The 13,256-nt window shown below is 58.9% G+C and overlaps 1 protein-coding gene across 1 annotated transcript in view; it reads right to left on the reverse strand.

The window, feature by feature from the left end:
- Nucleotides 1-328: 328 nt before the first annotated feature.
- The window catches only part of QSOX2 (quiescin sulfhydryl oxidase 2), a 29,115-nt gene continuing 16,187 nt past the window's right edge, over nt 329-13,256 (reverse strand). The window contains exons 7-12 of the mRNA XM_022578216.2: nt 12,550-12,684; nt 12,213-12,342; nt 10,085-10,207; nt 8,677-8,827; nt 4,852-5,040; nt 329-2,900 (exon numbers count right to left, since the gene is read on the reverse strand). Of these exons, the coding sequence (XP_022433924.1) occupies nt 2,356-2,900; nt 4,852-5,040; nt 8,677-8,827; nt 10,085-10,207; nt 12,213-12,342; nt 12,550-12,684 (1,273 nt within the window). The 3' untranslated portion in view covers nt 329-2,355. The remainder of the gene's footprint in view (nt 2,901-4,851; nt 5,041-8,676; nt 8,828-10,084; nt 10,208-12,212; nt 12,343-12,549; nt 12,685-13,256) is intronic.

Consider the following 13,256-nt stretch of genomic DNA (forward strand, 5'->3'; position numbering starts at 1 on the left):
GGCTCTCTGGTGCCTTGTGAGTAGGATTTACACCCATCGCAGTCACCATCCCGTCTCCCTTCTCGTGGGAGGAAGGGTGCTGTCCTGAGCCCACTCGGTCTAGCTCGGCTCCAAGAAGACCATCTATCATTTATCATCGATTTCTCATCTTTCACCTTCCACCTGACCCTTGGGCCATCTTCCAAAAAGCCTCTGGTTCAATACAAGAAATTCTGGGATTTCAGACGTCCTGTCCACACACCCGAGAAGGGACAGGAGGCTTCGTCTGACACTCCCGCCCGACACCGCATCCCTTGCAGAGCTAGTTCTCCCTTCAAAAGAACTACAATTTTTTCAAACATCGGATTTCTTTATTCTTAAAATGTGCACATTATAGTTTACTTAAATACAAAATGTTCATTTTCCTTGCAGGTTAAGAAATTTCACCGACATTTCCATGTCCATTAGCTTCTTTTTAATCAAAATCCTTCCATTAAAAATAAATATACATTTAAATTACCAACTACTATATTCATTAGTGTCAATACTTACAACTTTAGAAAACAGAACTTGACCCTTGCCTAGAGAGAGCGTCCAGTTCTGATCAGCGACGGGAAACGGCGCCCGTGGGCCACCTTGGCATGTCCTCTCCCTGACCTACTACTGCCCCTCAAGCTGCAGTATTATTACAAACCGCGGAAGCCAGCGTCGCCCTTCAGCTAGGTTCTGTAAAGTACATAAGACGGTACACTTGCAAAATCACCCAGTTCCCACTGTCGAAAGAAACTGCCTTTAGGGGAGAAAAAGACATTCAATACAAACCAAAAGGCAGTTTAATTAACGGCTCTAAGTATTCCCTTTGGGTTCTCTGTAAATCTGCCCGGTTTTCAAGTTGCAAAGAAAGAACAGGTGTCTTCAGTAACCCAGGCACACAACTTAGCCACGAAGACAAGCTCCTGGCTTTTAAAACACAGAGGCTCCCAGGGGTTAAAAAAGTGTCAAACAAGAAGAAACCTCTCACGGCAGAGAAGGGCAGAGGACGCGGCGGCTCAGGAGCAGGTTCCTGCCCAGAGGCCTCCAGACCACGCCTCCCACTGAAGGCGACCGCGCCTCCCACTGAAGGTGACCACGAAGCTCATGCGAGTTGTTCAAGGAATCAGCCCCCTATTCTCCCTAAGCTGCAACGCTCACATCAGCGTCACATGGTCACATGGTCAACGGTACTTAGTAAACACACAGCTGGAGTGTGGAACAGGCAGAGTAGGAAACACTGTTAAAACCATCCCAGTCACACACACAGACACACACACACGTGCACGCGCGCGCACATGGATACATCTGAGCCTGTGAGACAAACCAACAAAGCCACAAAGGATCTCAAAGGAAATGTTCCCTGCCATAGTTTGTTCTGTTTCTTTGTTTACATTTTCAGAGGCAAATTTACTTCTAAATGTTTTGGGTTTTACAAATAATGTGTTAAAACCATTCAATGTTAGAAAATTAATCATCGAAGCCTGGGGCACTGGGGCCCTGCACCAGGACCCATGGTGAAATAGCCTCAGGCAAATGAAGTTTGGCCCAGACCACAGTCTGCGCCCTAGGTTCTCACGGGGACTTGCAGGTGCTGGAGGATGACGACACAGGATCTCTTCAGAGATCCCGGAGAGCAGCCCCCTCCCCAAAGGTCCTCCCCTCCCACAGTGGACGCAGACTGGGATTCACTTACAGCCTCTGGTCACCAGATTAACAAGCACAGACGATGCCCCTGGAGACTAGAGGGGCACCACCCTGCCCCGCAAACCCACCGGCCCCCCTTCCCCTACACCCTCTCATCTTCACGTCTGCAGAGCCCGGGACGACTGACTAAGGGGCTTCCCTTCCCCGGTCTGGAGCTGCCTTGGCGCCCGGAGATGTTCTCTTGCCTCAAGCAGAACCAAGCGGCTGAAAAGTGAACCACTGAGAACGCTGGCTTCACGGAGCAGCGGGAAGGGGAGGCGTCTGGAGGCCCCAGCACGGGAGGGAAGGGAGTGAGTTTTCTCCAGATCCCAGAGCGAGGCCCTGCAGTCTAGCAACTCGAGCTGAAAGCGGGTGGCAAAGCTCTGTTCGTGGGGCCTGGCCTCCCCACTTCTTTTTCAGACCCGGAAGAGTAAAAGCAGACAAGGCTTTCCGCTCCAGGATCTGTGCAAGGCGCCACCTGAAGGCTCCAGGAGTGCAAACAGTCTCGCCACGTGCCGGGTGCGTCCCCTGCAGGGAGAGCACGTGGGGGAGCGGAGGGCGCCATCGAGACGACACCAGGTCCGATGTGTTGACCGAATCCCTGATCTGAAGATTAAAGCTGCAGGCTTTCTGAAGGCGGTTCCACGGTCTCGCCGCGTCCTACACGGACGGGTGGTGGTGCTTGACCTTCCACCGCTTGGACCGCACCCGGAAGAAGAAGTACATCAACATGAGGAACAAGGACGAGGCCACGTAGAGCACGACACACAGGCTCATGTCCAGGCTGGAGAAGCCCGTCCCCAGGAAGGCCGCCCCCGCCCCCGCCCCCCGGCGGCCCTCGGCCCCGCTCAGGCTCCCGAGCTTCACGTCCAGCGCCTGGTGCGACCTCTCTGACAGGCGAGGCCTGGGGGGCAGCACGCCGAGAGGACGGAGACTCTTGGCACCTTGGTCTGCGGGCGGCTGCCCTGGGGAAGCGTGGCCCCCCGCCCGCTCCGCGCCCGTGGCTGGGGCGCCTTCACCGGCGTCTCCCAAGTCCGAGGAGTACTTGTCCTCGAGGTTGTCGCTGCCGTAGTGCCGCTTCAAGAACAGGAGCACCTGGCCTTCGTTCCAGCTGGTCAGGCCTTTGATCTCCTCGTGGCAGGCCGGGCAGAGGTCTGGAGTGGGCCACGGAACCTTGGGGAACTTCGGGTCCTCACTCGGGTGGCCTGTGAGGAGGAAGGGCCACCGTGAAGAGGCCTCCCAGCCACCTGACCGCCCACCCCGGCGCCGCGGGCCCCCGTGCCTCCTGCCTGCCCACTACCGCCCTCTCCCTCCACGGCCTCCACTGCCACCGTCCAGTGGGGTCCACACGACGCTCCCCTCCCACGCGCCCTCCCTGCACGGCTGCCGGCACAGCACCGCGCATCCTCCCTCACGCCCTCTGGTGGATTCCCGGCCCACGGCACAGGGAGCCGTCCACACTCAGGCACCACCACTCACCTGGCCAGACCCCACCCCAAACACCCAAGCGGGCTGGCAAGTTCCCAGCTCCACGCCCTTGACCTCGCAGCCCTGCTCGAGGGGCCCCCACCTCCGCTGTCCTCCCTTCCCTCAAGGTGCTCCCTCAGCATGCGGACGGGCCGAGGGGACCCTCTCCCACGCCCTCCCTCGCTCCCTCTTTCAACACCCGTGGGCAGAGCGCTGCCTGGGCTGTCAGCCAACGACTGGGGGGCAAGCCCTCAAGGCAGAGCCACGAAGCCCCCGCACTCGCAGCTGCACTTCCAAACTCCTGTTTCTCTTCCACTTGCGATGCTGCGACAGCCCCGGACCCCCGGCTCCCACAGGCCCCGCTGACAGCAAGCGTGGCCCGTGGCTCCCCGGGCTCCTGGAACTCGCTGACCTGACTTGGGGCTGCCTCGCCACCTCAGAGTGCTTCCGGAAGCACACGTAAAGGGAATCGGTCAGTCTGTGGGCCTCCTGACTCGGCAGAGGCGCTCTCCTCCGGCCCGCTCACCGTGCGCACGACGGGCCGCGGCTGGGCAGAAGCTGGAGGGCAACGCACACCACTCAGGGCCTGGGCGTGCCCCTTTGGGGTCTGCGTCCAGCGGGGGGTTTGGATTCACACCCCGAGGCGGGAGGAGATGCCAGAGTGTGTCCCGCGCAGCACTGCATGGACCTCAACCCCGAGGCCAGAGGCGGGACCGAGGGGGCTGGGGGGACACGCAGAGTCTAAGGAACCACACGACCACAGGCGCCTTTCTGGCGCAGCATCTCGTGGGGCACAAGGCGGCGCCCGGACACGGCAGCCTGGCTGGAGTCTCGCCGGCTGCTCTGGGGCTGAGCGCTGCCGGGACGGGGTCACCACGCGGCCCCTGAGAGCGCGGGCAGACTGACGCCCTGGCCGTGGAGCCGTCTGTACCAGGGCCACAGCGGATGTGCCTTCACCTGCAGCCGAAGGCGAAGGACAAAGCCGCCAACGCGAGCGGCCGCGGCCACGTGACTGGAGCCGCAGCAGTCAGCTCCGAGTCCAAAGGAAAACCAATTCTCTTTAGTGCTTTAGCTGTAAGATGTTTTTACGATACGGTGGATTAAGTAAAAACCAATAGTTTAGTGGCATTTTCTATTCATCTCTAGTAAGATTTATTTCTCAGTGGATTATTTTTAAGCCTAATTTTAATCTACCATTGATTTAGGAACAGTTTGAATTACTTAACTCTGAGAAAATACATGCGCCCTAGTTTTTTTTAAACAAAACCACCCTGAGGAGTTTGGTCTACGGTCTGAGAGCAGGTTTTAACGACGCTAAAATTCTCCTTACTGAAAATTAATTATATTCCAAGTCTTCCACTGTCGAATTTACTCAGGGGCCTAGCGGGCTACCGAGGGGGACAGACGTTTCCGTTTCCACGCAGCCCGGGAGCCCTGCAGTGAGAGAACAATCTGGAACGCCAGGGACTGGCAGCCGGGAATGGCTGTTGTCTCTGGCAGCTCCCTGGCCAATGTCACCAGGAAACTGACATCTGGTCAGGGCAGACGATCCGGCCGTGAGCCCCGCGGGCAGGCAGGCTGGCACGTGGGGGGCAGGCAGCGCGGTGGCGCAGCTCAGGTGCCATCCCCGCCACCCACAGTTCGGGCTCCGCACCCAGGCACAGGCCACGCGGAGTGGCTTCTGCTCACCTGCCAAGCGGCTGTTGACCACGTTATGCTTCTTCCAAAGCCAGAGAATTGCCTGGTCCGGGGTTTTCACGGAATCCATCGATTCTTTAGCCATTTCCTCAAAATGCTCACTGCATTCCTTACACCCGAAGAAGATGTGAATGTACCTCCTGATGGCCTGCAGCACTGCCTGGGGGTCGTCTTCAAACCCTGCGGAGGGAGCAAAGCGTGTCGGACTATTTCCACTAGAACCACAGGGCCTGGGGTGGCTTCGGGGGAGCCAGGGACGAGCTGAGTGCCTGATACAGGCCACGGGCCAGCCCCCTGGGTCCTCGCACGGACACGGGAAGAAACCGGCTCCTTCCCAGACGCCCACCACGACCGCAAGATGGCTGCTTGCTGCCTCGACACTGCGCCAGATGCGTGCAACCCAAGAGCAGACGGCCGCCTGTGTCCAGCTGCCGGAGCCACTCCAGGACGTGCTGGCCCTCAGGAGAACGAGCCAGAGGCCTGGAGCTATTAGGTCTGCCAGGAGCCCCTAGTCCACGCCCAGAGGTCCGGGCTCGCCCCAGGCTTGAGTCCCATGTGCGACTTTCCCCGCCCTACACACGACCCGGAGGCTCGTGCCGGGCGGGGCAGCTGCTCACTCGGAACCTGCAGTTTGCTCTGCTTTGGAATCCTTGCAGAGCACAAGCCCGGATACGAACCAGGCCTTAGGAGGGGCCTCCGGGCTTGCTGCCAGCCCCGCCCTGTGGTGGATCTTCCACGAAAGGGGCAGCAACGGTCACGGGCTGGTCAGCTGCTGGGGCTCCCTCTGGGAGCCACGGGGTGGCAGGCTGGTGACGGTCTGCACTCTTTCAAAGAGGCCGAGACTCTCCGTGTGAGGAAACCCTCCAGCATCTACCAGCCACACAGACGGGTTAAACACAGACCCTAACGGGAGGACAACGGGTGCCGAGTAAAGGCCCTGGGAGCGAGGGGCACGACGTCTGAAGAAAGCAATGCCCCCAAGAGCAGGACGACGCAGCCTGCAGTGCGCTGAAAGGAGGACCCCTGAGGACGGCAGAGGGGCAGCAGCACAGGCCTGGACCAGAGTCCTGTCCAGACACTAATACGGGGGACTGGGCGTGCGAACAAGAGGCTGTGAGATTAAAACATTAAATGTCAGCACTAAAAGACATCCAGCAAAATAACTGGAAAAAAAGAAGACACGGTTTTGGAGGCTGAGTCCATCTTAACGGCAGCCCTCACGAGCCGCCTCTCTCTGTGGCCGGTGCGGTCCTGACGCCCGGGAAGCCGGACCCGCCCGGAGAGGCCTCGTGGGCCGTCAGCCTCGGCAGTCCTGCTCGTGTCGCTCAGAGGAGGCCCGAAGCCGCACCCCGCCACCTGCCCCGGGCTCCCAGTGTTTCCCAGGGCAGCCAGGGGGCACCCAGCCCCGAGGCCACGTGCACATGCTGCGGCCTCACTGTCGGCCGGGTGCTGCTGTCCCAGCTGCGGGCCTGTGGCTGGCATCTGCCGTGCCCGGCGGGGTAATCCTCCTTCCCGCGCCCCCACCGACCCACTGCACGCTCGGGCCACCCTAATCTTTAAAGTGGACAAGAACCTAAACCCCTACCTGTGGGGGATTAGAGGCCGCAGCAGGCTTTTCAGTCGATGGGGTTTAAGCATGCAATAAGGAGAGGAAAAACCTTCCAAGACATAATCCGGGTCTCAGTCTGACCCAATTCTTTCGGCGTGAGACAGACTCCTCGGATACTGCTTCCATTTACGCGACGAGGAGAAAGCACGCTCGAGACCTCTTTCTTTGTGTGCTTTGTCATCCCGCTGCCCTCATTCTGCCGGCATCGGTGCTGCGGGATTTCACAGCGCGTCCCGGCGATGACCTCCTCCCTGCTGTCCCCACCTCCTTCTACGTGTCTCCCTGTTCTCAGCAGAACTTTCCGCACAACTGAGGCTCACGTCTCAGACGTGGGCTCCAGCGCCGCGGCCGGCGTCCCGCAGGGCAGTGCTGAGGCTCTGATCTCACCTGCTGTTGGGCTCCCGAGCTTTCTCCTGAACACACCCTACGTGTTCTGCTGTGAGATTCTTAAGAGAATTTTCGATTGAAAGCCCACCTCTCCCACTAGACCCCGGAGGAGTAGAAATCCAACGTCACCTGGAGCAGGGCCGGGGGTGGTAGAGATGTCTGAAGACGCCACATGCCCCTCTGCTGCTTCTCCCCGACAGGTGGCCTCTATCTCCCCACCATGAACCTGGGCTGGATGAGGCCTGTCTGAGCAACAGGCTGTGGCGGAAGTGATGCCCAGACCCCAAGGCCCCTCCCGGATGTGGTGATGCCCCGTGGGGAGCTGGCACTGCCTGGGAGCCCGACCTTCTGAGTCTAGACCAGTCAGCTGCCGCCACCTGAGCAAGGCCACAGGTGAGCCCGTCCAAAGAGCCGAGCCCCAGAACCATGAGCAAAAACCTGGTGGTTGTTTTAAGCCACGGCGTCTGGGGTTCGTTTGTTACACAGCAAAAGGTAACTCTAAAAGAATTCTACAATTTTACTGGAAAGAATATTTGGACGGTGTGGGTCCCAAAACTTCACTTTGACTTAATACAGACGTCAGTGAACCTGAATGATTAAAAAAACAAAACTAGGGCTTCCCTGGTGGCGCAGTGGTTAAGAATCCGCCTGCCAATGCAGGGGACACGGGTTCGAGCCCTGGTCTGGGAAGATCCCACGTGCCGTGGAGCAACTAAGCCCGTGCACCACAACTACTGAGCCTGCGCTCTAGAGCCCACGAACCACAACTGCTGAGCCCGTGTGCCACAACTACTGAAGCCCACACGCCTAGAGCCCGTGCTCTGCAACAAGAGAAGCCACCGGAATGAGAAGCTCACACACCATAACGCAGAGTAGCCCCCGCTCGCCACAGCTAGAGAAAGTCCGCGCGCAGCAACGAAGACCCAACGCAGCCAATAAACAAACAAATAAATAAATAATAAAAAATAAAATAAAATACGGAACTAAAAGCAGACATTCCCATGGCTGTCAGGGGCCTGCTGAAACTGAGAGGCATACACACAACACAGTCCAGAGAGGATCCAAAAATCCAACACGTTTTTTAGCGCTTTGCGTGGGATATAAACGTGGTCCCACCTCCTGTAGCCACGTCTGTGTCATCGCCTACCCTCGTGGGCCTACCGGCTCACTTCTAACGAACAAACATGGCAGAGGTGACGGACTTAACACCACCGAGGGCCCCGATGAAGCCGGCTGCCTATGGGGAGGCCACACGGCAAGGAAGGATAGCCCCCCCATGTGGGGCGCAAGTGTGGGGAGGGTGTCTCTTCCTCTCTTCCCCACCGTCCCGGGCCAGCACTCTGCGCCCAGGCTCTGGGAGACCCGAAGCCGAAGACCCTGGTCAGGCCACACCTGAGTGCCCGCCCCACAGACGCCGTGAGATAAGGAGCGTGCGCTGCTCCAGGTGACTTGTTAGAAACAACAGGTAACCATACGCTTCTCCAAATGTGTTTCATTTACTCTCGTGTTCTTTAAAGCAAAGAAGGAGGCGCTGACACCGAGAGGCGTTCCTGGCCAGTGCTCCCTCACCCCGCCCATGACTCACATCCCCAGGGGTCAGCCAGGCCCTGGCCGTGAGGTAAGAGGGTGGGGACTCGGCTCCGGCACCCCAAGCCGGCACGGGGGCTGAGCAGACCTCCAGAAAAGACGCTCACCTCCACCCTCCTTAGAATGGACCCCGGGCCCCCTGAAGGCACGTCACCCTCTGCGTGAGCTTGGGACGGCCCCGGCAGGCAGTAGCGCAGCACCCGTGTCGGGTGGCCCAGGTGGGGACAGCTCACCTGTGCCATCCAGCGCTTTTGGATGGGTCCCAGCTCGAACAGTCAAAGTGTGGAACAATTTCCACAGAGAACACGTGTAGCCCCTCAGCTCTGGTCGGCTTCCTTGACATCCAACCCACTTTATGTGATTAGTAAGGAATATTCCAGAAATCTGGGGGGGGGGTAGGAAAACAATAAGAGATAATTGAATTGTTAAAATTAGTTGGTGGTGGACTTCCCTGGTGGCGCAGTGGTTAGGAATCCGCCTGCCAAAGCAGGGGACACAGGTTCAAGCCCTGGTCAGAGAAGATCCCATGTGCCGCGGAGCAACTAAGCCCGTGTGCCACAACTACTGAGCCTGCGCTCTAGAGCCCGTGAGCCACAACTACTGAAGCCCGCGCACCTAGAGCCCAGTAGCTGCAACTGGAGAAAGCCACGCGCTGCAATGAAGACCCAACACAGCCAAAAAACCAAAAAAAGTTGGTGAATGTGGTCAGTCTTGATTGGGCGGTGGTTACACAGGGAGCACGTCTCTCAAAACTTCAACTGTACATCTCACCATGTGTAAATTTAAATCCAATAACGAATAAATGAGAGGAAAAAAAAGTCTCTATTTTACTAAAAGAGTTCTCAAAATACGGAAACGTGGCCCGTTCTTTTCCAGTCTTTGGGGAGAAGGGAAGAGCTCACCTGTGTCCTCATGAAGCAGCCCTAGGCAGCATCAAAGACACCCAGCTTTTTTTTTTTTTTTGACACCCATCTTGTTTTAAAGTTAGAATTAGTTACAGTGAGATTCATAGGAGAAGACTAATAACAAAAAAATTCAATTGTCAGGCAATTCTCCATCTGAATGAATAGGACCTTCACCTTACAAGCAGCGAGCCGAAGGGCTGTAACAGCCCAGAAGTGGGGCTGTGAACTGCGCTCCGCGGGCGTCCCGGCCCCTCAGTCCCCACGGGTGACTGCACAGGCCCAGTCCCTGAGGGTCTGAGCCCCTGCTCTCAGCCACCTTCCCCGTCACACGGCTCAGGTCCCATGGATCAGAGGCCAAGGCTAGAAACCGGCACCCACAGGGCCGCTGGAATCAGACCCCGGGGAGCCTACGCCCTGGAGCCTGTGGCCACAGACGCCGGCCCAAGACCCTGGCTGCACGCCCGGCCTGCACGGCAGCTCGACCCATCGCCTTCATTCACTACTTTTTTAAGTGTGAAATCTAGATGAGTTCACTAAAAAAACAGAAAACAAACCCTAATGTTTCACTGCCTGACAAAACCCCCATCGTCTCGGTTGGCCGTCTGTCCCAGACCCAGGCAGAGGGAGCTGGAGGTTGCCATAGAAACCGGGCGGCAGAACCGGGGAGGGAGACTGGCGGCGCATCGGACGAGGGCAGGTGCGGGGTCCCCCATGCTCGTCGAAGGGGCTGCCTCACCCGCATCTTGTTGTTGACCAGGTCGAGGACGGCATCATAGGGGATCCTGTCCAGGGGCAGGCTGGCCAGCCACTCCTGCAGCGTCTCCAGCAGCTTCCTGACCGGCGGCCGCCCGGGGAACAGCTGAGCAGGGAAGACCACACTCAAGGACGGGTCGGGAAGTGGCCCCCACGGCGCGGCCTCCCAGCGGCGGAGACCGGGCCTGCCCTGCCCTGGACCCACCAGCTGGAGGGAGCAAGCGTCTCCAGTCCACCCAGGCTCCCACGGAGAACAGGGGTGGGGGTCTCTGGGGGAACTAGAGTTTCCCCAGAACACAGACAAGGGGGAAGCCCGCACTGGACCCCATTCCTGCAGCTCCACCACCGCCCGGCATCCGGGACACAGCCACTCATCCTCACGCCCGGCGGCCACTTCACGACAACGGACCACACGGCCGCCGGGGCCCTTATTTATCACGTTGTCAAGGGCTTGTGGGCCTTTCTGAAATCACTGCCTACTCATTCCACGTTCCTCATGGTAATTCACGCTAATCCCGCCCGCTGTCCTGACACTCCCTCACCTCCCCCGCTGCCAGCTCTGACTGTCAGACTAACTGGAAAAGGCATGCACACCCCTGCGGCTTCCACGCAAAGTGCCATTGCTGGCTAACTCCACGTCGACACTCAGGCCGCGCTGGCGGCCCGGGAAGCCTCGAGTGCAAGCATCCCAGCGGTCCTGCAGTCCTTCTGTGAGGAACTTCGATTAGATGCTGCCAATGAAATGTGCAAATTCAAGGCTGAAAGAGCTCTTGGAAACCTGGGCTGAGACCTGACTATCAACGGTGCTGAGACAGATGTAGCTGCGTCAGCTGCAGGAACAGCCAGAGCGGAAACATCGCGTCTTCAGCTCTGCAAAATCTGGGTCTTGCCAACACTGGTTCCAGGGCACCACGACCAACGGACCAGCATTTAAAGTTTAAGTAAAGGGTAGAGAAGTTATTCAGAATAATTTATGCTGATCTGACTCACAGGCTCTGCCCACGTGTGGAGCCCTCCAGCGTGACGCTGGACTGGAACGAGGACAGAGAACGCGAGGCACGTGTGCAGCAAGACCCCTGTCCTGATGCGGGGGGCAGGCGGGGGCGTCCTTAAGGAACGAGGACAGTGGGGGGTCCGACCTCTGCGGGGCGCAGCGTGAGGAGAAGTGTCCAAACAGCTTCCGTTTATTCATTTGAAACAAATCAGCTGACTCCTTATTCCCTTAAACATAAATTCTACCTCCTGAGTTTCTTCAAAGACCTTACAACGTGAGTAAACCCTGACCAGCGGAAGTGTTGGCTATGAAGCACCTTGAAGCACCTTGTCAGGGATCGCACACACGTGGCAAGGGAAACCTTTCAGAATTAAGCTTCCTTATCTCTTAGATAACAATAGGTGTTATGAAGGGTGGCCTCTGGAGGCAGCTGCCATAGCCAGCGCAAGACCAAAGGTGACCAAAGGAGCCCAACAGCGGGCAGGGCGTGTCTAGGGCCTGGGCTATCTCAGAGAGATCTCAGAGAGAGGAAGGGCCACGGCCAGGGCTGCTGGGCCAACAGAACAGGGGCCCAGGTCCACTCCCAGGGAAGAGGGATGACCGACTGCTCCAACCTCTGCCCAGCGCAGGGGCTCTGGGCCCAGAAAAACACCACAAGCCTGGACTTTCAGCTCTGGAGCTAAAAGTTCTTGGCAGGAATGTAACCCCGACACCCACTCCCCTCTAAACGTGAGCTGACACAGCAGCCACCACGTGCCCCCCGCCCAGGGCCCACCCGACACGACACCGCAGGCCGCAGCCGTCTCGCTGCCCGGTGGCCCGCCGCTTCCCACCTCTCCTCCCAGCTCCCCGACGCACAGGCCTCCTGCCCACTCCCCGCTCGTCCTGCTGGCCCTCAGGCCTTCCCCGGGCACCGCTCGCCCCGAGCCGGCAGGGCCCTCTGACCGTGGCGCTGCCCTGCACAGTCCCCGCCCCCCCCCCCCCCCCCCCCGCCGAGTGCGCGGGCGCCTCCACGTGGCCAGGAGCTTTGTGCCCCGCAGGCCCCCAGCACACGGCAGCCGTCTGGGTGAGTGGAGGACGGGCGAGGTCGCGTGGTCAAGCCCAGACGCCCATGCACCTTGGCCAGGACGGTGACGAAGTCCTTGAGTGTCTTCAGCTCGGCCCCGGCCAGGGACCTGTGGGCTGCCAGCTCCACCCTCAGGAGGTGGTGCAGCCCCGATTCCAGGTCAGCCGCGTACAGCTTCGACCTGGGAGGAAACGCTACAAGGTCAGTGTGGGCACCTCTCTCTTCACATAGATTCCTGCATGCTGGCTCCTACCCCAGAGGGACGCCACCCCGGGGAGACAACGCGGAGAATCCCCGAGCGCCGGCAGGTGGCTGGCAGGCTTCTGAACGAACGGCCCTGCAGTGACCCCCGGACCCCCAGCCACACGCTCCCGGCAGCTTCACTCACCTGTCAAATTCCCTCCAAACCACGGCTTCAGAGTTGTCTTCTTTGCTTGCTTTTTCAGGCAATGAAAGCGATTTCTTCCTCACATCCGGCAATGACTTCAAATAAGAGGAGAAAAACGATCGGAGAGGCTTCCCGCTGCGAGAAAGGGGAGGGCAGGGCGCGGGCTCAGAGGCGGGCTTCGGCGGCCTGGCCCCCGTCCGCAGGCGCATTGTGGCCCCAGGTTCAGAGCAGCCCTCCCTCTGTAACTCCAGGGTGACGTGCACCACCCAGCCCAGCCATTCTCTGGGCATCTACTGCAGGTATCTTGGGCGGGGTGGGATGGTGGCAAAGCCCGGGCCTCGGGGAGCCGGCCCCCCACCTGAGAACATAACATCCCCACGGAACAAAAATGAATCGTGGTACTACGCTGGTGTGAGCATCTGCCAAGATCAGCTTTATCCTGTGGTTTCGACATCCTCTGCCCGCAGGCTGCCAGCTCCGCGTGAGGCGTCCGGAGTCGGGCGGGGAGGGGAAGGAGCGCCCAGCCCCCCCTCACAGCCCGGTGGCTCCTGGGCACTGCGGAGTGGCCCCTCCACTGGCGGGGAGTGGAGGGCTGTGGAGGCCGTTACTGTGCCCTCCCCAGGTAGCTCAGGGGCCCCCCAAAGGGTCCAGAGCTTATTTTCATTCCCCAAAGGAGAACGCAGCAGTTACTGGTAAAAATATCAACG

Source organism: Delphinapterus leucas, chromosome 6 (genome assembly GCF_059928025.1).
Source record: "Delphinapterus leucas isolate spDelLeu-1000000601 "Yukka" chromosome 6, BTC_Dleu_Yukka2, whole genome shotgun sequence".
In the NCBI taxonomy this organism is placed as follows: Eukaryota; Metazoa; Chordata; class Mammalia; order Artiodactyla; family Monodontidae; genus Delphinapterus; species Delphinapterus leucas.